The sequence below is a fragment of the Numida meleagris genome, chromosome 4 (genome assembly GCF_002078875.1).
Source record: "Numida meleagris isolate 19003 breed g44 Domestic line chromosome 4, NumMel1.0, whole genome shotgun sequence".
NCBI lineage: Eukaryota > Metazoa > Chordata > Aves > Galliformes > Numididae > Numida > Numida meleagris.
Window position 1 is genome coordinate 22,983,208 of NC_034412.1, and position 27,702 is coordinate 23,010,909.

The 27,702-nt window shown below is 40.3% G+C and overlaps 1 protein-coding gene across 12 annotated transcripts in view; it reads left to right on the forward strand.

Annotated features, from left to right (window-relative positions):
• The window catches only part of GIGYF2 (GRB10 interacting GYF protein 2), a 73,039-nt gene extending 45,852 nt beyond the window's left edge, over positions 1-27,187 (forward strand). For 4 of the 12 annotated variants that reach the window (XM_021393449.1, XM_021393452.1, XM_021393450.1 and 1 more), the window contains 22 exons: positions 8-187; positions 4,050-4,267; positions 4,356-4,518; positions 4,587-4,802; positions 5,285-5,475; positions 6,132-6,291; positions 8,171-8,337; positions 8,745-8,833; positions 9,834-9,941; positions 10,489-10,586; positions 11,082-11,182; positions 11,975-12,136; positions 13,910-14,011; positions 17,665-17,823; positions 18,154-18,390; positions 18,981-19,103; positions 19,470-19,673; positions 19,801-20,006; positions 20,303-20,457; positions 22,130-22,299; positions 22,663-22,810; positions 25,441-27,187. In XM_021393449.1, the coding sequence (XP_021249124.1) occupies positions 8-187; positions 4,050-4,267; positions 4,356-4,518; positions 4,587-4,802; positions 5,285-5,475; positions 6,132-6,291; positions 8,171-8,337; positions 8,745-8,833; positions 9,834-9,941; positions 10,489-10,586; positions 11,082-11,182; positions 11,975-12,136; positions 13,910-14,011; positions 17,665-17,823; positions 18,154-18,390; positions 18,981-19,103; positions 19,470-19,673; positions 19,801-20,006; positions 20,303-20,457; positions 22,130-22,299; positions 22,663-22,810; positions 25,441-25,508 (3,425 nt within the window). In that variant the 3' untranslated portion in view covers positions 25,509-27,187. The remainder of the gene's footprint in view (positions 1-7; positions 188-4,049; positions 4,268-4,355; positions 4,519-4,586; positions 4,803-5,284; positions 5,476-6,131; positions 6,292-8,170; positions 8,338-8,744; positions 8,834-9,833; positions 9,942-10,488; positions 10,587-11,081; positions 11,183-11,974; positions 12,137-13,909; positions 14,012-17,664; positions 17,824-18,153; positions 18,391-18,980; positions 19,104-19,469; positions 19,674-19,800; positions 20,007-20,302; positions 20,458-22,129; positions 22,300-22,662; positions 22,811-25,440) is intronic. The other 8 variants (XM_021393454.1, XM_021393456.1, XM_021393455.1 and 5 more) reach the window with 8 other exon arrangements.

A 27,702-nucleotide genomic window follows, 5' to 3' on the forward strand; every position in this document is an offset into this window, starting at 1 on the left:
TTTGCAGTGAGACCAAACTTTGAGGAAGGTGGGACAGCAGCAACAGGGAGGAAGCATGAGTTTATACGCTCTGAGAGCGAGAACTGGCGCATCTTCAGGGAGGAGCAGAATGGGGAAGATGATGATGGAGGCTGGAGACTGGCTGGGTCACGCAGGGATGGTGAGAGGTGGCGTCCTCACAGTCCAGGTGAGGGGAGGTCTTGAGAAAAATGTGGCCATGGCTATAGGGAAAGGGGCAGTGGGTAAGCAGGGGCCTGGATAAAGTAGAGGAGAGGAAGGTGGCATACTAAACCATTTGACTTATTGATCACATTCTGGTTTTCAGAAGGTGCTTGCAGTGCCAAGAGGCGTTCTTGAAAGATCTCAAAATAAATTGCTCTATACATCCTGTGGTTAGCTACAGGATGTCCCTTCTCTTGCTAGATTTCAAGTATCTGTTTGGTGTTACTGTCCCTCTTACGGGTTTGCTTGACTTCCAGCGCTGATTTGCCAGAGTTGCAGGAGAAACGCAAAGCTGGGCTTTGTATTCAAGTAATGTGGCTGAAACTGGACTTTTTCTCTGCTACTTGGGAAAGCAGCTGCTAGCCAATCTCCCCTTTGGAACCAAGTTCCCATAACGTTTCTTCTGGTTATGCAAGGCATCTGGGGAGCCAAAAGAGGACTGTGGCTCCTCTGCTCTACCTTTGTAGGGAAACAAGGGAGGCATGGAACATTTCCATGACTGAGCTGAACAATTGATTAAAAAAAAAAAGTCACATTTGCTTTTGCAATGAGATTATCACTGTTATGAACATCCCAGAAGACTCTGAGTACTGTAATGCAAGCAATTGTTACTTCTGTTCGTAACCCTGTCCATAGCCACATACTACTCTGCCCTCAAACAAATGTTAGTTTGTACTAAAATCAAGCAGAGAGCCCAAGAGTAAGTTTACTATCAGATGTTTTCTATTTAGATCAGGGCTAAAGGGCAAATTTTGAAGGAAGTAATTTTCTTTTTCCCAGTGTTTGGTCACAGTTGTTCTTTAGACACTGTTGCTTTATTACATAGTTCAGATAATATCGAGCCAGCTAAGATAGTACCTCATGGTGATCAGATGCAGTGTGATACACAGGAGTGGAGTATTTTGAAAGTGCAAGCCTGCATGCTTTATCTTAAAAGGAAACACGGAGACCTTGAAGGTTCAGAAGTTCATTCATGTTTTGAACTCTTTTTTTTTGGAAGATGTTCTGAGGAAGGTTTTGAAAATTGGTCTTACTTCCATCATAGGGAATATTACCGCTTATTTGAATTGTTGCTGTAGTAGACAATTAACTTGTAATTTTATGTTTTAAGATGTGTGGTCACAAGCTAGTGTTAAAATCTCTAAGAATCTGCAGAGAAGTTGCTCGTTTTGAGACAGAAGATAGAGAAATCAGCTATATTATACTAATCTTCTAGTTTCCGTCAGAGCTGTATTTGAGTTTTCCTTTTAGTAGTAGCTGCAGGACCATCAACACAGTTTTAATTGCACCCTTGCATTAAACAGTGAGTTTAATTCAAATTGACATGGCTTGAACTACTTCTCTGTACTTACCCTGCTGTTAGGTAATAGTGCTAATCAGGCACCTTGTCAGAAATAGACAAATGTCTTAATGTCTCCATGGAGAACTGTAGCCATTTGTTCAGGTGGGCTTTCCTTTGACTTGGCTCTTCATATTCCCTACGGGATTGTGACCCAGACAAAGGGTCAAGAGGATGGACTAACGCTGCTTCAACACAGTTGTGTCTTAATTTTTTAGATTCTGTAGCTTAATTGTATCTAAAGTTAACTGCCTTGACATATTTAAGAAATCTATTATTTGTCTGTGCTGTTTAAACTGTTCTCTTCTTACACCTGATTTGAAGTTAGGGCTCTTCTAGATATTGTTAGTAAAGAGAAGAAGCAAACCTATCTGACTTAAAAAGATGGACAAGCCCAATCCCCTCTGCTGCTTAATAGAGAAGGATGTAAACTTGAATGTTTTTGGAGCGTGAGAACAGCCTGGATTGTATTACCAGGCTTTTCCAGCATGAGCTTGTGGAGTTTTGTGCTTTTTTTTCTGTCACTATCTGTGCACTAGGACTAGAATTCTGATAGTTTGTTCTTTCCTTGTTTTCCACAATTGAAAAGCTGCTTTGCTGGTTGTTCTGGGTGAACATGGTACTGCTCTTATCACAGATCTGAAACAGGGTTGTTAGACTGGATTTACTATCTGTAAGATGAACGTGACCGTAGCTTTAAAATCCATCTTTATTTAACGATTTACAATGATTGAATGACTGTCAACCTAAAATGCCTCTTCTTTGTGTTATTGCAGTTCTTGCGTTTATACAGTGATTACCCTTGAAATTTTCAGAGCAAGTCTGTTTTATCAGATAAAGATGCAAACCTCTTTTGATCTCAAAACTAGTGAGTGGTGTTTGGGTTTGTGGTTTTGTGTTATCATATAATCCATAAGGAATACACATCATCTGTTGCCTAAATTTTCTCTAGGATTTTTGGTTTTCCTTGAGCAGCTCTGCTAAGGTCTTTTTTTCCCAAGAAGCACTTCAGGGAGTCCTTAGTCTGTAATTTTGTATAAAGATTTCTTGTCTTGTTGCTGCTCTTTCGGATGGGATTTTCTCAAGGTGGAGCTGCAAGCTTTCTTTTTCTGAAGGCAGTGCGTTAAATGGTTACTACTTGAGCTCTCCGGAGTACTTAGTTTTAGTGAGCCTTCACTTGCATGTCTTTAGAAAGTTATTGATGAACAGGAAGCTCCCATGATAGGTTCAAGAAATGCTCAGAACGTTTAAAAGCGAAGGTAGAATAAGTGCAAGCTTACTGTTCATTCTTTCTTTCCTTAATGTCATTAAAAAGCCTGCCTCAGAATATGAATTTTAATTTTGCATACAAAAATAATAGTTATTTATTTCCAGGACACAACTAGATTAAGCTGTATAGCTGAATTATTTGCAAACACTTTTGATGTAGAGGAGGTCTTTCATGTTCTCTTGATTAAAATGTAATCTTAAAATTCACAATAATTGTAGAAGGCCGTTGTATTACATCTTCTGTATTTGTGAGACAAAGGTGGATTTGTGCATCATTAATACTTCAGAGAGTTAATGTAGAAGCTTTCCTCATCCATATGAATTAAATGGAACAGAGGATATTGCTTGCTTCTCCTTACTTGATTTTTTTTTGATGAACACTGCACAAATTTTGTGACAGATTTCTTTTCCTCCAGAAACAATCACAAGCCACCATTTAAAAACACTAACAACTGAGATATTTCATTTTTGCTTTCTGGTAAGGGTAGCTCTGTAGCTTTGAAAGCTGCTTACAATCTGTCTGCTCCCACTTTGTTTTCTTTGGCTGAAGGTTCTTCCCAGTTTAAATAGTTAGCAGCGTTTCAGTCAGAAGATTTTGTTAAACTTGGTTAAATGAAGATGTCTTCTGAATATGTTAGAAAAATTGAATGAAAGACGTACTTGAATTTGGAAAGCTTTCCCTTTCTGTTATGAATTATTCTAAGTTTCATTACTAAAAATTACCATTCAAGAGACTTAGTCTCTTCAAAGAAAGTTGAACAGTCATCTATTTTTCATGAATATGCCTAAGCCTCTCTGAGAGCAAGAGGAAAAAGCCCGGGTGGTTAGTTCAGGATGTGACTTCTGCAGATGGCTGTCCAAAAGAATGTAAGATCTTAAATGTTTCTGAGTCAGTGATGGCTGGTAAATTCAATCAGTGTCTGGTATTGTTGGTTTGCCTTATTTTGGTTCTCTGGTACATTTTGGCTACCTTTCTTAGCCTTGTGGTTTTTTTAATGCTCATTACACAGTTTATAAGGTGGGGATATACAGTCAAAAATATATGGAAGTCTCTTCCTCATTGGTAAGATGGTCCTTTTCATTCACTTGTCCTTTACAATGCTACTTCATAGATGGACTGTACCCTGTAGTGGGTCACTGTCGTCTCTTCACCTATCCCTTCCAAGTAAGCTACTACCCCCAGGACTGTCTTGTAAAGTTGCTTTCCCACCCACCTTAGATGGCCCTCATTCTACAGGCTGGCGAGAGCACATGGAACGACGACGGAGATTTGAATTTGATTTCCGGGAACGAGATGATGAACGGGGTTATCGGCGAGTGCGGTGCGGGAGCGGCAGCATGGATGATGACAGGGACAGCCTCCCTGAGTGGTGCTTAGAAGATGCAGAAGAAGAAATGGGAACATTTGACTCTTCTGGAGCATTTCTCTCTTTAAAGGTGAAAAACTGTCTTTTGCCTTTCATACATTCTTAGCAAGCGTCCTTGTTATGTCAGGTGGATTATGGATGCTTGTTTACTTTTGTAGAAGGTGCAGAAGGAGCCAATTCCTGAGGAACAGGAGATGGATTTCCGACCTGTGGATGAAGGGGAGGAAAGATCTGACTCTGAAGGGAGCCACAGTGAAGATGCTAAAGATCATGAAAAGACTACCAAGAAAGAGGGAGAGAAAACAGACAGAATAGTGTCAGGTAAGGTGGACTTCTCTTGCATCTGTTGTACTCTACAGTTCAGAATTTCAGTTAATTCAGTTAAGTAGAACCATGCAATGTTACAGAAGCAGCAGAAGAAGCAGTCCAAACATCTTCACCGGCTACCAGGTCAGATAGCCCACCAAAATCCCTTCAAGACTCACTGCAGACAAGCCTTTTTGAAAGGAAAGAGGAATCTGTCCCAGAAAGAGCGGAAAAAACAGAAGATAAAGAAAGTCGAACAGAGAATACACCACCAGCCAAACTGTCCAACAGAGGGGAAGGTAATAAACTCAATTCATTAGGCTTCCATTACTCATTGTGATTTTTAAAACTCCTCTTTAAAGATTGGATTATGGTGATGAGAACCCAGAACTTGCCAACTGGTCTATAAATAGAAATAAGATTAGTGGAAATGCAGTCGTGAATGCTTGCAGTGTACCTGTACTTCACGTTGCAGTGCAGTTACGAGCTAATTGCCCAAGTGCCTTGTTGTGTTTGAGTAGATCAGTCTGGACAAATGTATGTGGCCAGGGAACAGATGTTCATCTGTGCTAGGTACTGCACCGTTAGAACTAAACTGCTTGTCCCTTCAAGTTTGGTAGGGTGCCTGTGCTGCAAAGAGTATCAATGTGCAGTCATGTACTGGAAGATCTGAAAATACTTTGGTGAAATTTTTGGACTGTTGAATATTTTCTACAAAGTTCCAAGAAGTTGTTTTCATTTATGTTAAAGATATTGAGCTAATCTTAACGCTTTCCTTCAGATTTGGCTTCTGCTGCTCAACCTTTGCCACAGATATCTGCAGACACAGCTTCTCCTGCTCATCTTTCTCCTCCTGTTTCCAATTCAAATCCTGCTCTGCGACCAGTTCAGACACCTGTCACAGCTGCTCCAGGCATGGGCAACGTTCCCACTGACCCAGATGATGAAGAGGGCCTCAAACACTTAGAGCAGGTATAACTTTCAAATTCCTTTGTTGTTAATGATCATGAGACTGTAGGAATGTAGAATGCAAGAAGAAATACTTGAAGCACATAAAAACAAAAATGCAGCTAAAAGTTTATAGTCCACAGTATATTCTGATGCTACATTTCTTCCCTCTGTGATCGTCTTAGTCAAGTGTACTGGTACTTCGAGTAAAGTGTTAGAGAGCTACAGATGCCAATGCTGCTAATTGCTATCAAGTAACTTTACTGTTTGCACTGAGAAACCATAAAGTAATACGCCCAATATCTTTGTTGGTTTTTTTTTTTTTAAACAATGTAAACTCTATTGAAGTTTAGTAACTACTGGGATGTAGAGTATATCTTATAGTATAGCTCCCATACCTATTTTATTCCTCACCGTGTTGGTACATATGATGATGTGTGGGACCACCTCAGTAAGTTGTTCTAAGGCTTTACTGAAGAATACAAACCATATTTATTCATGTTTCTGACAAAAGATAAACTGAGCTCAGAGATTCTCTTCCAGAAACACCCGTTCCTGAGTTGCCTGTAGTCCCTAGTACACTCTTGAGCACTAAGTAATACAAGTTCGTTATACGTAGCATGGTCTGTCAGCAAACAACTAACACTTGTATTCCTCGGTGATTCTGATGTCTTCTTCAGCAAGCAGAGAAAATGGTGGCCTATCTGCAGGACAGTGCTGTTGATGATGAAAGGCTAGCAGCGAAAATTCAAGAGCACAGAGCAAAAGGTTCTTCTATGCCATTGTTCCATGAAGCCATGCAGAAGTGGTACTACAAAGACCCCCAAGGAGAAATTCAGGGTAGGTCTGTGCCCTTTACGCTTCCTCTTTTGTTTCACAGAACTGTTAAAGACTTCATCACAAACTTATCACCAGCAAAATCTGATGCTTTTGTTTTTCCAAAAGTGGCAGAAAGAACTTACTGTTCCTGAATTAAATTTTGAAAATCAATCCTTCTACCCATCACTGCCCCCATCAGCAAATTCAGTGTACAGAACTATATTTTATTATGGCTAAGGTTTGGCAGTACTTCATGCTTCTTAAAACAAGTTTGAGTCTAACCCAATTTTTCTTCATGTCAGCAGTTACTCAGACTTCCAGATAAGGGGAAAATTGTGACCTTTGAAGTCACTTTTCCAGTCTCAGCCCAAAGACCTTGAGTACTCAAAGGAGATGGTTTTTCTCTAGAGCAGAGTAAAAATTTTTTACAAGCCAGTGCTCATACACAGTCTCAATTTTAATTATTCTTGCGGCCAATGCATTATGAGTTCCTATAATACCAGCTGGCTCATGCTTGCAGTTTTCACTTAAGTCATCTTAGTTTTTTTGCAATTACATTTGGAACAGGCCTTTTCTATGGATACTTGCATGCTTGCTTTCAGAAAGTACTTCTGGTCTTGGGCCTCTGCTTTAGCAGCTGCTTAAGTGCCTCTCAAAAATGCAGCCAAAGAGTAAGTTGCTTACTTGCTGTATTTCACTATGTGGTAACTTTTTAATCTTGAATGTGATTGGCTTCCTCAGCTGTGAACTCTATATGGGATTTGCAGGCGTTATACATGTCTCTGTGCCAGTCTCTTGCCTGTACGTATTACATGTCTTTAAACTTCAAGGGCTGAAGAAAAAATTTGCAAGTGTTTAGATCTTTTTATTTGTTCGGTGTACTTCAAACTGTTAGTTGCTGCTAGGTGTTCATTGCTGACTGGTTGTCTAACAACTTCTTGTTGGATCAAGTGCTTCCTTGAATATGACCTCCAGAATTTAATGCTCCTACATAATTTTCTCTTGGGATCCTACTGCTTGTGACTTCATATTCTCTAGGAGGAATTATCTTATAAAGATGCTTCATAGAGAGAATGCAAGAGTTAACAAATATTTGTGCTTTTCAGAAAGTATTCTTGCAACACTTATCTGTAGTTCTTAATCTGCTAAGGAATCTGTTTTTCTTAAACTGGCTTCATCTCCAGTTGGTTGTATTGAATTAGTATGAGTTTCACTCCTTCGCAGGGAGTGACTGAAGTCTTAAGAAAAAGAGAGGTGGAATTGTAAGTTTTTAGGACAGAAAGGAGAAATTCTTTTTATTATCTTTAAAAGTTTTATCTTGCAGACAGAGATGGTTCTGCTCATTTGCTAAATTTGAAAAGCAAAACTTTCTTAAAATGTATGAATTCCTCCAAATTGAAGGCAAGGGTTGAAACTGGCTAAGGTAGCTTAATTATCTGTGCATGGTGGGGGACGATGTGGTGCTTATGATCTTAGCTCTAGCGGATGCTGCTTAGATCTGGACTGGAAATTTAAACTGTTAACCCAGTGCTGAGCCTGAAGAGGTCAGCTCTGCTGAAAGGCAGGATATTCATTAGCTGGATTGAGATCTACAGCGCTGGGAGTGCTCAGCTTTCATCTCAGAGCTGACATCTCCTTCCCTTGCATGGTGAAAGCTGTCATGCACTTCTCAAAGCTGTTTGGAGGAACATCGAAGCCACTGTAGAGATTCAGATATGTGAAATAACACTCTAGCTTTGAACATAGGCTATCAATCCAGACAAGTGAATGGGAAGGACAAGAATCCCTGATGCTAGGTACTGTGTTACTTTAACAAGCACCTGTGCTCTTTTGTTTCCAGTAAGCTCAACTTGACCTTCCTTCTCCTTCCCGCTGTGTGTATTGGTTGATATCATTTCAGGTCCTTTCAGTAATCAGGAGATGGCAGAGTGGTTCCAGGCTGGATATTTCACTATGTCACTGTTGGTTAAGAGAGCCTGTGATGAGACTTTCCAGCCACTTGGAGACATCATGAAAATGTGGGGCAGGGTTCCCTTCACTTCAGGTCCAGCACCACTTCCACATTTGGTAACTATGACACAGTTCCTATATTCAGTTACTATATTCAAATAGTCCTGTAACAAATGGAAATCTAGTTATGTACGTATCAAATACTCTGTCTTGTAAATGCATGTACTCTGAGCACCAAAGTTGAACACTGTGTTAAATTACCTTTTTAAGATGAGAAAAGGCAGTTTCAGTATGATAGTTTTGCCACAACTGTGTCCATGAGTCTTGGTCCTGTTTTTCTGTAATACATGCAAGTGCTGTATGTTTCACGTTCACTGTACTATACACTGTTTGAGTGTTGATCTTTGTCTAAGTGTTTTTCTGTGTTTTCCACTCCTCAGAGCAGGACAATCATTTATATAGCTTGCATTTGTAATGTATTACTGTTGCTGTATGTTAGAATAATGTTTTATTCCTAAATGTAGGGCGAGCTGGACCAAGAGCGTCTGACTAGACAGCAAGAATTGGCCCTGATCCAAATGCAGCACCTCCAGTATCAGCACCTTCTCATACAGTAAGACCACCAGTCCTAGTGATCTTCCAGTGGCTGTGCTCTGCTCTGCATTTTTAATCATCATTCTTGTTATTGTTTCCGTGCACAATGGGCCTGGTAGTACTTCACCTCCAACAGCAATGGCCTGCTTCTACATACACCAGAGGCCTCATAGTCTACAGGATTAGAGCAGAGAGTTGCTGCCAAAGACACGCTTTTTGGAGTTGTTTCGTATGTCGTAGCTACTTTGATGGGACCTGCTACCGTAGGTAGCTGTTAAAGGTCTAACTGAATCCCAGCTAACTTGTAATGCATTTCTGATGTGTTGGAGTCAGGAGAAGCTTTCCCATCTTTTGAACTGGAGGTTGAGAAAGCTGTAAACTTATTTCATCTGTTCGCTCAACTTTTTTGAAGATCCGCAGAAGGTAACTGCTGGAGAAGAGCAGGTTATCCCTTTTTGCTAGAGTTGTCAGCTGCAGTTCATTTCCAGCCAGTTCCTAACAATTTGTTTTGTAGGAGACTGGAGAAAAGAAGGTGGTTGGGCTACTTGTTAAAGGGCTCGTAACAGAATTATTTTTAAAAAGATTGTCAGCTTATTATTTGATGAGGCAAGAAGCCTGGCTGTGTCTTAGGGAGTACCTTGATGTATTAGGGAAGAGACTGATTCATGTAGGTGGGCAGTCTTTAAAGCCAGATAAACATGTGTAGTCTGTGTACTTTGTAGAGAAGGGAAAGTAGGGTTGCATGTCCTAGAAGCAATGTGTTGGACATAAACAATCAGCTCAGGTAGGAGAGGGTGAAAAGAAATCTGATTCTGTCCGTGTGTGCCAGGTTGTTGTATTCTTGTATTTTGATGCTTTCTGAGGCCTCCATTCTGTGGTTTTCTCAAGTAATTATCATGTATGTTAGATAGGTCAGTGGGCATTAGTCCTAGAGAATGTGTGCAGCTTCTGCAGTGAGGGTGTTATATAGATATAAGCAAGCGAACGAATACCAGAGATTCTCTGCTTCTCTTTTGTAGACAACAATATGCACAGGTTCTGGCTCAGCAGCAGAAGGCAGCCCTCTCATCCCAGCAGCAGCAGCAGCTTGCTATTCTCTTGCAACAGTTCCAGGCTCTGAAAATAAGGTGAGTTAGCCCACATATGAGCTGGGTGCCATTCATCCTATATTCTGACTTCATGTATAAGAATTGTAATCTTGTCGGTAGTCCAGTTTGCTCATATTTGAGCATTGCGTGCTTTAAAATTTGTATCAGTATGAAAAAGTTGCAGGATGTGGAATGTTTCTTTATATAGTTTTTACCTCAGTATATGTGTAAAAATGAGGAGGGAAATCTTATGGTTAAAATCAGACCCATGTCAGATCTGTTTGGCTGGTAACAGAATGGCTTTGCTAACTGAATTCTTCAATCTGTGCTGGATGATGGTTGCTCAGGCTAGCCTTTGTGCAGCAGATGGAAGGCTGTAGCAGTAGCTGGCTAAGTCCTTGGCTTGGCAGAAGGGATGAGATGAGCAAGAACTCTGCAGGAAAGTAGTACTTGCCCCCATCACGTTTTTGTTGTAAATAGAGGTATGGAAGGAAAAGAGTATGTTACAAGTTACTGAATCTCGTGCGTATTCAGAGCACTTGTCTCCCTGGAAGCAACATGTTGACTCTTCCTGTTGGTATTACAGAATATCGGAACAGAACATGATGCCACCTGTTACAAGGTCTGTGTCAGTGCCGGACACTGGCTCAATATGGGAACTTCAGTCAGCTTCGCAACCTACAGGTAAGATGCTTAGTACACATCAGGTCAGTTGAGAAAAGCTCACAGATTAAAAGGCAGCATCTTTGAGATGATTGCTCCCTCTTTTACACTAAGGGGAATTACTTCTGCATCAGTATTTTGTAACTGGTTTAGGCTACTTTACATTACAGTTTAATTTACATGTAAGAGCTGTAAAGAATATAGTGATTCTTCCTATGGTTATGTGAAGCCTTGATTCAGAGAGATTGATTGTTATCTTGTATAGGTGTTTCCCTCTGGGAAGAGTTGTAATGACTAGTTCTTTAGTAGAATTTATAGGAAACCCTGCCTTGTTGGTTGAATAAGCTTTGTTCTACAAGATGATAATGTAGCCCTCCAGTGACTAAAACTAATGTATTAAGATTTTAATTCATAAAGTATAATTACGTACATAGGATTTTTGCCTTCCATTTGTTCTTTATTGTTGTGCTTATTTTTGCTTGTAAATGTTTTTTTTTTTTTTTTTTTACTGTCTAGTCTGGGAAGGAAGCAGTGTCTGGGATCTCCCCATCGATACTGCAGCTCAGGGACCAGCTCTAGAGCAACTTCAGCAGCTTGAGAAGGCCAAAGCTGCAAAGGTCAGAAACTACTTTTTATTTTAACAAGCTGGCATTGCTGTTTTGCAGCATAACTGTGTTTCTTGATTCTGTGGAAGGCTTCTAGTTCTTTAAACTTCATGCTGCTGTGTTCAATTTTGATGAGATTTTCATTGAAAACCCCATAAAAATCAAATGCAATATAGAAACCTGTGATGAAATCCTTGTGGACTACTGTTTGTAAATGATTGCTGCGGAGGTACTACTGACCTCTAAACTAGGTGGTTGTATTTTTACAGTTGTCATAAAAAACCAACCAAACAAAAAATAGCAAACACTCCTTTCCTAGCTGCTTTTGTTTTCAAATGGGTTCATCATGAGCAATCATGGCAAACCATGGGAAGGAACACTTAGTCTTTCTCTAATCCTGCCATGTTTTAACCAGAATTGGTTTGGGGAATAGTTAATCTGTATGGGCAAATAGGACTAAGTTTGAGTCTGTACGATTCTGCTTCTTCTCAGAAATGGATTATTTTATGATGGCTGCAGAGCAACTCCCTAGCAGCTTCTGAAGCCAGGAGTTATTTTAAGGAGTTAATGGTGGAAGAACTGATGTTTGTTGCACAACTAAAATTGTCAGAAATTGTACTAGACAGTACTGTAGGAATTTGACCCCAATAAGTAGCCAGTTCATAGGTAACCTTGCAATTAAGGAAGAGCATCTGCCAGAGGCTTCATCTGCTGTTTTGTTACTATAATCTCAACAGATAAGCCCTAGGAATTGGTGTAGGAATATGCTACCTGCATCTGAGTGTAGTCTTATGTGAATTGTAGCTAGAGCAAGAGAGGAGAGAAGTGGAAATGAGGGCCAAACGAGAGGAAGAAGAGAGGAAAAGGCAGGAGGAGCTTCGGAGGCAACAAGAAGAGCTACTTAGGAGGCAGCAGGAAGATGAGAGGAAACGACGGGAAGAAGAAGAACTGGCCCGCAGGAAGCAAGTGAGTTTCCTCAATGTAGTTCATCTCTAATTTTAATACTTTATAAAACTCACTTTAAAAATCCTGTGGGATCTAATTAATCTTTGATAGGTGTGTATGAAGACACAGTTTTTTTATTTGATTATATAAAGTTATCTTCTGTTCTTGATTTTTAAATTCAAGAGCCCAGATTATAATTTGAGAAATGGGCTTGAATGATTCACTTCCAGTTTTGTGAGCTGGGAGGCTTTATTCCATGTGGAACATTGCTTCCCAATTTCTTAGTAGCAGTATTAGAGTTCAGTTAGTTGCCCAGTTATTGTGTGTTTAATCTTTATTGACCATTTATGCTATCTTGTGTTTTGATACGGATATGTTCTGGAGTAGACTGCAGACTGAGCAAGTGTTTCAAATGAATAAAATATCGAGGGGGATATAGGAATAAAGAAATAAATTTTATTTTTCCCCTCTTTTTTAATTTAGTAAAGCATTTTGCTGAAGAAGTTATTTGGGGTATGTATTGGTGTCAGTATTATTTCCTTAAAGGGTTGGACAAGCAGATTTATTGAAAGGAATGATGTGGTCTGAGTGTAAGAGAATGTATGTAGGATTTATAGCATGTTCTTAATTCTTAAGAATATGCTGTTTAGAGGAATTACTAGCTTAAAATTTCTGACAGTCACATCTGAATTCTGCATAGAAGATAGATGAAATGCTTTTTATGAGCAGTAGGAGGCAAAGGCAATGGAGGTTAGTTTCCAGTGCACACGAAGGATTACGGCAAGCACCTCTCCGAGCTTATTCACCAAGAAGTTAGTCAATAAACGCCCAGTAAAGTAGCACATGCATCATAGCAGAAAATAGTAAATAACTTTTTTCTTCCTAGTATTTTGCATTTGCTTAGGTAGGTAGTTGTAAAAGAGCATTTTCCATTTTCTGATTTAAGGATCACATCTTTACAAAGAAGTTTCTGGAATCTTCAGTTTTATTTGCAGCTTAGTTGTAGACCTTAATTCACTTAGCGTTTGGATTTTGTCACTGAAGATGTAATGCAATACAATGTAGTGTCATACATAGTTAGCTTTCATGGTGCCTTTAAGAACGAAGTCTATAAATAAATGGTTCCTTACTTTAATACCTTCAATACGGCAAGTCATGATGGTATACAGTGGAAAATATCCTTTGCTCGAGTTCAGACTTCACTGGAAAATTCAAGCAATAATATACTCCAGCATTTAACTTTTGAGTTAAGTTACTGTAGATCAGTTTTAGTAATAACTGATTTTTAGTTAATCGCCTGGTATTTCGGTGTGTTTCATCCACTGTGGTTCTGGATAGAACTGGGATGTGTTCTTTTCAGACTAAGTTCTGCTGTTGTGCGTAACTTCCTAGAAACATCCATTAAATCCCAAAGTTCTTCTGGATACTCTGGATTTATTCTGTAAGCAATCTGACCTCCCCTTTCTGAGATGTCCGTGGGAAATAATTATTTACAAGGAGGAAGCAGAATGGGTCTGAAAAGCAGTAACAAGAAGTTACTTAGCTCATTACCTGTGGAGTAATTACGATAATGGTAACATCTGAGCAAGAATGTATTGAAGTAAGAAAGTTGAAGCATATATCTGGAAAGAGGAAAATATTATTCTTTATTTAAAGAAAAACAAAACCTGGTCTAATATTTGAATCTGATGTCTGTACTGGAAGGCATTGTAGAGTCAGGGATGAACTGATTTATTAGCATGGATTATACAGAGGAGAGATGATGCTTAACAAATTTGATTAACTTCTTTTGAGGAGATGACAGTGAGAGCTGAGAGGGGTGAAGCAGTAGACTTAATCTGCCTGGACATCAGGAAGGCTTTTGATGTAATACTGCATAAAAGACTAGTATATAAGGTTAGTAAATATACTGTTGATGGTGAATGCTAAATAAAAAAAAAAGTAACTACTAGAAATTCAATTCTGTAGGTTGAAATGTCATAGCAAATGTTGAATCCACTTTTGTTCTTTAGTTTTCATCAATTACCTGCACTGTAAAATTACAAACAGTATTTCCTAGCTTGTGTAGCTCCTGTATTTTTTTTGCTTCTGATTTCATGTTTTCTATTTAGTAATGATTGATTACTTTCAGGAACAAAATTCAAGGTTTAATAGTTTCTCTGAATTATATTTAATGTTCCTCTTCAAAGCATTGTCCCAAAGATGAGATTCACCATACTAAAAGATTTGTGAGCCCTACTAATGTAGGAAAGCAGAACTGCAGGTGTTACTGACTGCAAAAACTCTAGAGTAATTTATCTAAGAATCCAAAATCTACTGAACTCAGAATTGCTACTTAAGGATATGGAGTGATGTTACAGATAATTTAAAAGATCTGAAGTCATTTATAAAGCAAGACGTGTGTCCTTGAAAACAATTATGAGAAAAGAGGTGGTTAACACTACGGAATATTGGGAGTCAGAAGCTATGAATATGGGAGCACTAAGAGCTAAAGGAACGAGTGTGCCCTTTATCTTATCTAAGTCAGTAGCAGAAAGTTGTGGAGCTTTGAATGAATTTGGTCACGTGCTCAAACAAAAGCACTGAACAAGTAAAAAGATGCAAAAGTAAGTATTAAGAGAGCCTTTCCTTACAGCTGTGAAGACTAGCTTAAAAAAAATAAATGTATATTTCACGATATTCCCAGCTTTTCATGATCTTGCAGGATTTTGTTTCATTTTGATACACTGTCCATCTTTAGTTCTCTAGGGGGGAGAAGTCTCTTTGTTAATTCCCGTCATTCACCAATGTCTCTTCCACTATGCCTAAGGAGAAGATCCCTGCGACTTTATTGATGTGACTTTTAATCTCATTTCCAAAAAGGAAAGCAGAGATTTCAGTGAGCTGCTGTTATGCAGGAGGATGTGGTGACTTTGTTCACTTTTCCTTGGTACTGCATGTTATGGCAGTGACTGGTGCTGCGCATCCCACCAGCATGGCCGGCAGCTTGGCATCCTGAGTCAAGCTCCTGGCATGTGGTCTCCAGTCACACAGAACACTGGCACACCTCCAGCCTTCTTGGTAGACTTTTTAGTTAAAGAAACAAGCAGAAATTTCTCAGCACTTGCACTGGGACGCTTGATTATTGTTACTTGACTGCATGTGTCCAATTAATTTAGTTACAGGCCCAGATTACAAACATGGTCTAGACGTTGAGTGTTGTGCTTGAAGCTTTTCTGAATGTCAGATCTGAAGCTTTTAATCATTAACAGGAAATGATTTACAGGCTACTATTTTGTATCCAGCTAGTAGAAGAAAAACTTAGAGCAGTAAACTTTTGTAGCACTTACTGCTAAGCTGCTTAAGTGATAGCCGTGAATATGTATTATTTTTTGGCTTGCAGCCTGCGGTTCTTTGAATCATAGAATCATCAACGTTGGGAAAGACCTCCTAGATGATCCAGTCCAACTGCCCACCTACCATCAATATTTCCCCACTCAACCATGTCCCTCAGTGCAGCATCTAAATATTTCTTGAACTCCTCCAGGGATGGTGACTCCACTACCTTCCTGGGCAGCCTGTTCTAGCGCCTGACCGCTCTTTTGGAGAAGGAACGTTGGCTAATATCCAACCTGAACCTGCCCAGTACAACTTCAGGCCATTCCCTCTAGTCCTATTGCTTTTCAGTGGCCTAGAATTGGTTAGGAAAAATACTTTGTCTAACGGACGTTGTAGACATCTGGAGTTAGCCACTGTTAGAAAGAAACCTGATCCAGCTGATACTGCAATTTACGTATGCTGTGTGCATATAAAGATTTGATATCTGATTTACTATGAGGGTTTTAAATTTCAGAATTAAATTCCTGTTTTACCAGACTTCAAAATAGTTATATCTGTGATGCAGTTAGTTACCCTTAGACCTGTGAATAGTTTATTACATACAAAAGATGTTAGACTATATTTGCATGATACTGATTGATTTTTTTAAAAAAAGTTTATGAATGCTTGAAAAAGGTTCTTGCCCAAAATGTAGGATAGAAGGGATGAAAAGCAGGATGCCCTTAGCACTGTTGCTGGATTTCAAAGATCAGAAAAGGCAGCAAAAAGCAAGGCAATTCTGTGCAAGAGGAAGTCATGACTAGGGAAAAGTTGGATCGGCATTCTTCTGTTCAGTGAGCAAAAAGCTGATGTGCTCTGTTACTCCAAAAACAAGGACGTAAGTCTCCCTGAAAGTAACGCCTCCTGTTTATTTCCATGGAAATTGCAACAGATGCAAATAGCACAATAACTCCATTTGGTAGAGCAAATGCTTAGTTACAAAACACTATTTTTCAGCATAGTCATCACCATTAGCTCCACATTTTCAGCGATGAACAAGAGCTTGCATGCTGCGCTCATAGCAGTCTGCACCAGCAGAAGTGACCACTGTCACCATTGATGAAATGCTCCACCCGCCACCTCACTGTGCTCACATTCACTGTTTGGTGTCCATACACATTCATCAGCAGTTGCTGAATGTCACTGAGAGCCACTTTTTCCAACATAGACACACCTTTGCTCTGTATGCACTTCCATGTAGGATGCCATTTGTCAGACTGCCCCTCTGCTGCCATCTGTCACACAGCAACAACATGTAATGGGATATTGGTGGGAATGGGATATTGCTGCTATCCCACTACTGTCTACCTCTGACCTCATCGGTCAGCGTCATAAAATAGAAGCCATTACTTTGGGAGCAGCCCTCGTAGCAGAACTGAAAAAATTCTGTTCATATTGATCTTCAGAGCATTAGGAAAGGGCATCTGTTTTTTTTAATTAATTATTTTGCTGATTGGAAAGCAAAACGTAATTTGTTGGAAGCTATTTAAGTAACTTATGGACAGCTTAAAATAAAATCCTTCAGGAGATCTTTTATTGCCATTGAGTTTAAATAATGTAGGGGGGGTTGGACTCGATGATCTCCAGAGGTCCCTTCCAACCCCTACAATTCTGTGATTTAAAGCATAGGAATAGGCCAGTCAGAGCCCTTTCATTGAGCTCCACAGATCTGGGACTTGCAGAGGTTACAGTGTCCTTAACTGCACTAGGTTTCTTCAGCTTATTCCTAGTGTCTGGACATGTGGTTTGAGCTTTGAAGTGCACTTGAGTAGTTCATGTTTAGAAACACCTCTAAGTAGGAAAAGTTTCCATTTAGAGCTGACACCCCAAAAAAGAGATTGCTGAGATGCTTACACATTAAAATATATATGTTCAAGTGTATTTAGTATAGAGTGGAAAGAGGAGTTGCACCTTCCTTTTATTGTTTTCATTTTCAGTGCCATTGTTTTTAAAACCAAAGTTAATGCTTGATTCCCTATTTTCTTTACTCATTAAAATCATTCATTTATGAAATGCATCAGGGAACTTGTTAATTTGTTGGGTCTGTGGTGTTCTCTGTTCTGTTTTGCCAGTGCTTAGCTTGGAGAAGCTTTCTTGAGACTATTCATTTGGCCAGACTGTGTTGTAGTCTGTTGTGATGTGGTTTGTCAGTGACATGGCAATTATAGATTGACATTCATTCCCACCTTCAGGAGGAAGCCTTGAGGCGACAACGAGAGCAGGAAATTGCACTAAGACGGCAGCGGGAGGAAGAAGAAAGACAACAACAGGAGGAAGCACTTAGGAGATTGGAAGAGAGAAGAAGAGAAGAGGAAGAAAGACGGCAGCGAGAAGAATTAATTCGTAAACAGGTGAAAAACAGCAAAGGGGGTTCCACATACTGGGGAACTTGGACTTCCAGCCCTCTGATACTGTTACAGGCCCTAAGTCAAATTAGTCTTAAAAGACGAATAGGTTCACGTTAACTTCTAGGTCCATCTAAGATTTGCTAGTTACTTCAGAATCCTTTTTCACAGCCTTTCTTGATATGAGGAAATGTAAAAGAAAATGAGAGATCTAAACATCACAGATTAAAGACCTATAGGCCTCTCTCTTCTGTCAAGATCTTAATACCAAAGAGTACAAGTAATATAGTTTTTCTAAGTTTGCTTAGACTGTACTTTTTTTTATGTCCTGGGAAGGAAGAGGAGGCTGCCAAGTGGGCACGTGAGGAAGAGGAAGCTCAACGTCGACTTGAGGAAAGTCGGCTACGGATGGAAGAAGAGGCGGCCAGACAACGGCTTGAAGAAGAGGAGCGAAAGCGCAAGGAGCTGGAACTCCAGCGCCAAAAAGAAATAATGAGACAGAGGCAGCAGCAGCAGGAAGCTTTACGACGACTGCAACAGCAGCAGCAACAGCAGCAACTTGCCCAAATGAAGGTAGCATTTTTCTGTGGTTTAACTTCTGCCTTAGCCCAGTGTGCTGTGTAGAAGCACAGCAGGATTCAGGGTTGTCTAGGCTAACCTGAACAAAACGAAGAGGTCTGGGCTTTCTGGAGAGGGCAAAGGGTGAATAGTTGACTTGGTGAATGATGGGAGATGCAAGAGGAATGTAAGTTGCGAAATGAAAAATGTTCAGTCAAAAGAAGCTCATTGAAGAGGGATTTGCTGGTTAATACAGGCATTTGTTCTGCTCCAATGAGGAAGGGCCAGTGCAAAGTCTTACAGGTTTCAGTTTCAGAAGTCTTTGGAATTAACATTGATTGCTATTTTTCAGACAGTGATATGTTACCTTATTCTTGATGCACTGCATCTTTGGCTCTGCAATTCCTAAGAGGGCAACTTGAAGAAACAGTTTATATTTGAATACGTTATTGTATTATTTTATACTTCAAAATGTTTTGTTGAAATTTAAAAGTAACTTTTCTCTTCCCTGTGTTCTGAGCTTATATTGTTTTTTCACTATTATACTTCAGCAGTGTTCTGTAAAGAGGTTTCACAATTTCTAGTGATGTTTTCTCTTGACCCAGCTCCCGTCATCTTCAACATGGGGTCAGCAATCAAATTCAGGAGCTTGTCAATCCCAAACCACACTGTCACTGGCAGAAATCCAAAAGCTAGAAGAAGAACGAGAACGGCAGCTTCGAGAAGAGGTAAACACTGACACTAATGGAGTGTAACTTTTTTGAAGTGGACTCTGTGTGACTGCTTAACTGTTATTAGAAGTAATAAAGAAAAAGTGATAGAAAGTATTCTTCCAAGACCTCAAATACTTAGCAGATTGTGCTCATAATTGTTAGATGAAGTAATGCTGTTTGAGGCTAATAAACAACTTGTATTTCACCAGTTACTTAGTGCATCCTTGTTAAGAAGAACTGTAATGGCTCAAAAACAGTACAACTTCAGAATTCACCATAATAAGCTGAATTCTGTTTAAAAACTATTTCTCAGCTATAATTTCAAATAGTAGTGATCTCTTTAAAGTGTAGACAAGCATTTTTTGTTATTGTTTGCAACAGCAAAGGCGTCAGCAGCGTGAACTAATGAAAGCTCTCCAGCAACAGCAGCAGCAACAGCAGCAAAAATTATCAGGCTGGGGTAATGTCACCAAACCAACAGGCACTACCAAGTCCCTGCTGGAGATACAGCAGGAAGAGGCAAGGCAAATGCAGAAACAGCAGCAACAGCAGCACCAGCAGCCGAACAGAGTCAGAAATACTACGGTACATTCCCTGTTTATCTAATGCTTATGTAGAAGGCAACAGTATGCGACAGTTCTCCTTGTCTGTTCATTGCTGTTCCTCCAGGTCTGGTGCTAATAACCAGGATCTCTCTGTTATGTTTCAACAGCACTCTAACCTGCACACCAGCATTGGGAATTCAGTGTGGGGCTCCCTAAACACTAATCCCAGCAACCAGTGGGCATCTGACCTAGTCAGTAGCATCTGGAGTAATGCTGATACCAAAAACTCAAACATGGGTTTCTGGGATGATGCAGTGAAGGAAGTGGGACCTCGTAACTCGACCAATAAAAACAAAAGCAATGCCAGCCTCAGGTAGGAATTAAGGAAGGAGCTTTTACAAAGAAGGCTACCACTCCTGAGATGATGACTTAGCAATTGTAGCATCTTCATTTGTATTACCTTTCTCTTTGTCACTCAGGATCTGTTTTAACAAAAGTAGCTAGTTGATAACCATTCACAATTTATTTTGGAATCTGTTTGAAAAATTAGTTGGCTCTTAAATAGTGCTTGCATTGTGTGAAGCAGCGAGTGTTGTAGCCCTGTACTATATACTATACTGTTAGTAACTCTGATAGTATATAATGTATCATGTGCTTTCTTTATCTCAGTAAATCTGTAGGTATTACAAGTAGACAGAACAAGAAGGTGGAAGAAGAGGAGAAGCTGTTGAAATTGTTCCAGGGTGTTAATAAAGCCCAAGATGGATTCACGCAGTGGTGTGAACAGATGCTTCATGCACTCAACACAGCCAACAACTTAGATGGTAAGAGGTGGGGAGGAATGTGGATACTCCACTGTGGAAAAACAATGTCTAGTTTCTTTGAGCAGATGTTCTGAGTAAGGTAATGACTTCAGTCAAAATAATGTTTTTAATGCAGCTAGCAAAAAGGCATAATTAACTTTAAATGGTGGTCTGAAGAACTGCTGCATCATCTCTGCTAATATCATGTCAGTGGGAACTTGGAGACAAGCAGTTCTCACGTCTGCCACCTAGAGCTCTGCTGAGGACTTTTGGTGGTTGGATGTATTATCAGAGAGATGAATGAGCATCCAGCTCACTATTTAGTGCAGGCCAAATTATTTTATGTCCCTGTGCAAAGCATTTTTTTTATTGTGAAATTGACTAGTTTTTAACTAACTCTGCTGCAGGGCACATTGAATAACTGTCGGTCTGAGATCAAACTAATACCTCCTTGTAGCAAAGCAAGGCAGACATTCTAGCATTTTCAGTCTTGGCCTTTGCAAATCCCTGTTCTCCAGCACCTGTATTCTACAAAATTGTGGTTCTGATTGGAGAACCAGTGCTGCCCTCAGGTGCCAGGATTACATCTCCCAGCTGCAATGCCACAGCCTCCTCCTGGAGGAGAGGTATTAGAAGTAAGTTGTTGGCTCCACCTGCGATGCAGTAATTAGTTCTATCTGGTGTCTGAAGAGAAGCTATGGAACAACAAAATAACCAACAGGTAGTTTAAGCTGACAAAATTGAAGTGGCTCAAATAGATTTGACTGGCAACAGAAGGGTGAATTATTTCTAGCTCAGTGGGACCGTGAAACCTTGGCCATCAAGGAAGAGATGCAGCATATAAGTGGGCTAGAGACCAAGGGGTGGACTAAACTGTGGACATTATTGCACAGGTTATTCATGACTGTGAAACGTGCTGCAATTAAACAAGCCAAGAGGATGAAACCTCTCTGGGAGGAAGGGCGATGGCAGAAGTGTGCAGTGTTGATGTAGGTCACGTTTCCACAGTGAGCTTCCATGCTTTCAAGGGTGTTTTGTGTCATGGATTGCAATACTGTGTTAGAATCATAGAATCTTTAGAGTTGGAAAGGACCTCTGAGGGCCATCTAGTCCAACTCCCAAAAGCTCCCATCTTCCAGGCTTGTGATTTGCTTTGCCCTTCTCCATGTTAAAAAAAACCAAACAAACAGTAAAACTCAATTCAATATAAATATTTCAAAGGAAAAAGAAAACATAGTAAAGGAAACTTGCAAGCGAGCTAGTTGCTAAACTCCAGTTACTTGCAGATCTGGTCAACCGTTGTCAAGTGTACTCTTAGCATTCTTCAACCAGGATGAGAATGTACTGATGACAGCACTGTGGAAAGGGAGAATATTTTCCATTTATGCCTGCCATTGGATTTGAATGCGCTTCTAAGCTGGCAGTGTCTAAAGCTGGTGGGCTCACATACTGTTCAGATTGTCAGTTTTTTCCTTCTCATCACATTAGCTGGCTTTCCTATCCTTGCCTTCCCTGTAGAATGAATGAAACATTGTACTGTGAAACTTTACTGTGTGGAACTTGCGAGGGCAAGCTGTTTGACATGACTGCTACATTAGCAAATATCTGAAACAAAAATCCAAAGGTTATGTTTTTGCATGCACATATTCACACATCTGCACACATTCTCTCATGGTCTGCCTTCTTCTTGCAGTTCCCACGTTTGTTTCTTTCCTGAAGGAAGTAGAGTCTCCCTATGAGGTCCATGATTACATCAGAGCATATCTTGGAGATACTCCTGAGGCCAAGGAGTTTGCCAAGCAGTTTCTTGAGCGCCGTGCCAAACAGAAAGCCAGTCAGCAGCGGCAACAACAGCAGCAACAGGTACATCTTGCCTGCTACAGTCTTTAGGAGTACATAATTTCTGTATATCAATCTGTGGAGTCAGCTTTTCTGATTCATGAGTGTGAGCAGGACTTCACAAGTCATGTGAACTGTGGAGAATAAAGCAGATTTCGAGCCTTTACTGCAGAATCAAATATCCTTTATTATTAACAGCTGAGGCCAGCTGTGGAACAAATAATCCCTTAGCACACTGATACACTTTAAGAAGATGGGATAGATGTATTGGATGGATGCATTGGTGGCTTAATGTTACCACATGTGATGTAGAAAGCAATTTGGTGTAAGTAGAGGTAAACAAAACTTCTTTCCATTTTATAATATTGTCTTTGTTTTGTTTCGTAGGATTCGGTGTGGGGAATGAACCACAGTTCGCTACATTCAGTCTTTCAAACCAATCAGAGTAACAACCAGCAATCGAATTTTGAAGCTGTGCAGAGTGGGAAGAAAAAGAAGAAACAGAAAATGGTTCGAGCAGATCCCAGCTTGTTAGGTCAGTTTTCAAAACTAATATTTTGTTCTGGGAAAAGCCTTGAGAATTGTAGAAGTCTTGTTAACCTAAATGGAAATACTGAATAGTAATAGCAAAGGTAGCTGGTGACGTCCTTAGGATTTGTTTCAGTATTAGAATTCTTTAAATAATGCATCAGATTCATGGAAAAACTTACTGAATGTTTCTGCTGCTGGGGCAGAGCAGGCCTTGAGACTATGATACACAGAGCACAAGGTAGCGTTGTAAATTGGTGATCACACTACTTGATCAGAGGAGTCTCTTGTACATTCCTGTACATACTGCAAGTGTTGTTTTCCTGAGACAGGCGTATCATGGACATATGGCTATTCTTTTAGATAGCCTGGACTTCTAAGGGTGCAGTAGAACAAATATATTCCAGATACATCTGAAATTGCTGTTTTATGTACCGTAAAAAAATATATGCTAGATATCTAGCATTTGTGGTGGTATAATGTCAATAATTTAACGTTTTCTTATGAGTGGGTGCTAGTAGAGGTGAGTGATAATGTGAAAGGTTAGATTTCTGAGCCTCTTGTGCTGCTCATAAGAAACTGTCTGTCTGCAATGATCTGCTTTTTTAGAACAGAGGTAGTTAAGAGAGTGTTATTCCTGTCTTCCTTGTGAAAAGGCCTCTTCAATACCTTGTTTATTATTTGGAAACCTTTAAGTAGTTTAGAGATGTCAGCTAAGCTGCCTTTCCTCTTTTGAGTTGACCTATGCCTGTACCATTCAATTCATGCTAAGTATTTTTCACATTTGCATGAAAGATTCTTCTAAAAAAAGAGCGTGTTTTGTTTCTTCATGATGAACAGTTAGCTTCTTGAGGCTTAGTTGCCTTTATTCTTTCCTGCCTTTCAACACAAACTAACCATCTTAGTCAGAAAAGATGGTCAAGTTATGAAGATAAAATGTGATCACAAGCTCTGAATTCGAGGCAGTGGAGATGCTGATGTCAGTTAGTGGTATTTTGTTTATTGTCTCTCTTTTTATGTGAGAATAGTTGTTAACCTGCCACTATACCATTCACACAGAATCACAGAACCTACAGGCTTGGAAGGGGGACCTCTGTGAATTATCAAGTCCAACCCCCACTGATGGAAAGGTTTCTGTTAAGTGTCCCTTAAGAAACAGGGGCATCACTGAGTATTGTGGTATGCAATGCTTAGCTGAGGTATTCCTGTGGAATACATGTGCCCACATCTGTGCTGTGTACAATAAAATGGAACCTAGGGCACTGCACTGGGCACATATTTAGTGCACTGGTGCTGCATAGCTCATATTCGTATAAAGCCGCAGATAATTACCACATGCAAGACACTACTCTAAACCAAACAGAACCATGCCTTTTGTTTTTTCTTTCCTCTTTGTCCTCAACCAATCCTCAGTCAATGCTCTTCAATTATAAATTGGTAATTCCTGCTTTGAAGTGCATCGAACACTTCAGTGGAATCCTCACTTAAGCCACTAACAGATGCTAATCCAGTGAGTTCAGTGTGGATCATCAGTTCAATTAAAAAAAAAAAAAAAAAAGTCTACTCTTCTGATGTTAGAAAGAAATCATTAACTGCAATTATGACGTTTCAGCAGAGAGAACTAGCATGTGCAGCTTCTTAAAGATGACAAAAAAATAATTCCAGAAGTTTCTAGGTGACATACTGCCACGAGAGGGAGCCAGAACAGTTTACTTAGACATACTGAGCAGAACACTTTGGTGAAAGTGGTGGATGTGAAAAGTGTAGCACAGGGGAGGTTATATAGCAGACTCAAGGCAATAAACGCCAGGTTTGTGTTAAGTAATATTTACATGGAAAAGACTTTTATTCTTTCTTATACTTCATATGGGGTTGGTGTAACAATAAAAACGGAATTTTGGTGGAAAAGTTGCATCGTGTAAAACATCAGAATTCTTCCATATAGAAAATGATGATATAAGAATGAGGAAGAAGTCAAAACATGTCCTCACACTGTTAAGAGTTTGGGTAGAAGTTCAGATGCATTTTGAGCCCTCTCTGTAGCTCTGTGTACTTCTGTACATGTTCATGTTGTCCTCCTGAGCTAGGAGACTTCAAATAACAAAATCAACAAAGCCATGGAATTGCATGGACTTTCTGCATGCATCTGTGCTTTAAAAGCAAGGAGTAGAATTGCTCACTGCTCCTGAAGTGCTGAGCATGAACAACACTTCCCTTCTGAGTTCACAAAGCATCTGTTTCTACCTCTTGACTGTGTAAGTGGTGTGATAGGTACTTTCAAGTACCAGTTGACCCAAACATGCTGCCTTCCAAGAGGCTGCCAAGCCACATCTCTGCAGTGCCTAGATCTTGCACTTCAGGTGCCTTCTCAATGAAAGCTGCAACCGTGCTTCTGCCAATTGTTTTTTAAAGACCAAGTGATACTTAGCTAAGTATACAATTTACCTTTGACTCATTAAGGAGGAAAAAAAAAAGCAGTCTGGGTAACTAGATCTGCCCATAGTTAATTTTCCTTTGGGTTTTTACTCGGTATGTGTTACTCACTTTATCTTAAACAGCTGCTGCATGTAACAGATGCATTGCATCATACAAAATATACCACAACCGGATTTAACACAACTCCTTTTTGCTTTACAGGGTTTTCAGTGAATGCCTCATCAGAGCGGCTCAATATGGGAGAAATAGAGACTTTGGAAGACTACTGAGCATGTGCAAATCAACTGGCTTTTGCTGCATCTGTTAACCCTGGATTCTCCATTTTGGACACAGTACTCTCCACCATTCATTCTTCTTCGCCTCGCAGTGAATCACAGAATCAGTCATCTCAGGCTGCTGCTTCTGGTTCCAGTAAACAATTTCTGCCCAGGACTGCACAGGCACTGTTCCTGCTGTCTTGAGAGTCTGCTCGGGAGTCAGCTGAACTTTGTTCAGAGTCCTGGGAGGGTGGGAGATCAAATTTGTTCACAACAAAGCTCGTTTGGACAGCAAGCTTTCACTGTGCTGTGATTTCTTCTACTGACATACCTGGAAAAAAATCAATTGGGATTCTGCAAAAACTGTTGCTTCTCTCTCCTGGTTACTCTTACCACATCCAACACTTGCAGTCGTGAAGAGAGAGTTTGTGGTTAACAGATGTTGGTCAAAAACAAAATGCCACACAGATACTGACTTCTGCGCTCCATCAGGGCAAGAGGTGCTCTCCCAGCCAGGAGTTGCATTCATAAGCTAACCTTAGAACTGGCGACAGCAGGAGAGGGGCGGTGGCGGGCGCAGTTTAGCTTGGGTTGGTTTGAAGTTGCACACCCCCCTGCCAGCCCTTCTCAGCACATTATTTTTGGAGGGAATGCTTAAGTCTGTCTTCATTAGGTGGTGATGTTGAAGCTGTTGGAGTTTCCTGTCAGCATATCCAGCCTTCTTGAACAAGTGGGGACTTGTACTCTCGTGGGGAGGAAGAGGGGTGATATCTCTTCTTTCAGGTTGAATTTATCCCTTAAATGGTACCTTCTGAGGGTTAGGACCAGTTTATTTTCAGCTCTTCTCCTGCAAATTTGTCTCGTTTAAGAGACAGTAGGATCTTTACCATGTGGATCTCTAGTCTTTGGTGAGAGTGAACACTGGCTTTCCCATCTGTACCCCCGCAGTCTTAGCTAGTTGCCATTTCCAACAATGCTTTGGTTAACAAACGGAGATGCCCTTTTGTAATGGAAAGAGACTGTGGGGGGCGAAGCTAAGTGCAGTGACGGCCCTGCTTCTCTTCTACACGTAAAACTACATCACGCACCTTCACTTGGATCCATAATGTTTAAGTATGGAATCACAACCTTCCTCTCTCACCAGAAGATTGCCACCGCCTTCCTTTCTCCACCCACCCACGTGCACACACCACACAATAAATCTAAAACTGCCAAATGCACTTAGTTTCAGCCCCCTGGTCCCATCTCCCATTCCCAGAGGGGTATAACCTGCAAAGGGAGCTATGGTGCAGGTTTGGTGGAGGTGTATGAAGGTCACTTTGTCATCACTGCCTAAAGAAAACAGTTTGAGTTGCTCAAGAGCAGTTTGGCTTCGAATTTTATTTTGTTTGATTTATTCATTTTTTGGGGTCACCTCCTCCTCCTCTCTCTTCCCCCAGCCCCCAAACGTGTACAGTAACTATACAGAGACTGCTGCAGACTTGTATATAGTTTTTGGATCCAATAGCATGGAGAGACTTGGAACTGTTGCAAATCTGGTCTCCCTGTCTCCTTTGCTTTGTAAATTCATAAAAGGGGGAAGAGGGGTAGTTAAAATGTTTACAAAACTTTAAACTCCCTCTGAACTTTTGCCAGTGTGGGAGGGGAGGGAAAGAGAGAACTTAAATAAAACCTGGTTGTATTATATCTGAGAGCAAATGTTCTGCTTGCTTTTGTCAAAGCTGAGTTTTGAGATAATTCCTGGTGCTAAAACTGACCCAAAACTCAACTCTCATCAGCTTTCGTCACGAAACAAGGAAATGGACAGGATATGGAACAACTGCTGCTTTATTTCTTCCCTGGTGAGGAACACTGCTGGTTTTTTCCTATTTGATAATTTTAGAGTTCAAATAAACAGCAGTCAGTTGAGATTGGACAATTTTGACAAGAAAGCTTTAATTTTTCGTCCCTCTCTCTGTGTACAGGGATGTGTGCATGCCCACTTGTTAATTCAGGAGAGGTGAAGCCATGGCTGGCTTTCTGTTACTGCAAACCCTTGCTCACAGAGCCTTTCTTCTGCCAGTTGGTAACCACCCTCGCTCTAATTCCCTTCTCTAAATGAGCGTTTATTTCTCCCCCCAGCGTAAAGGCCATGCAGACACCTCGCAGTCTTCCCTTTTCAGATTATGTCGTCTTTTTTTCTGCTGCTTGATTTTGAGTGGGAAAT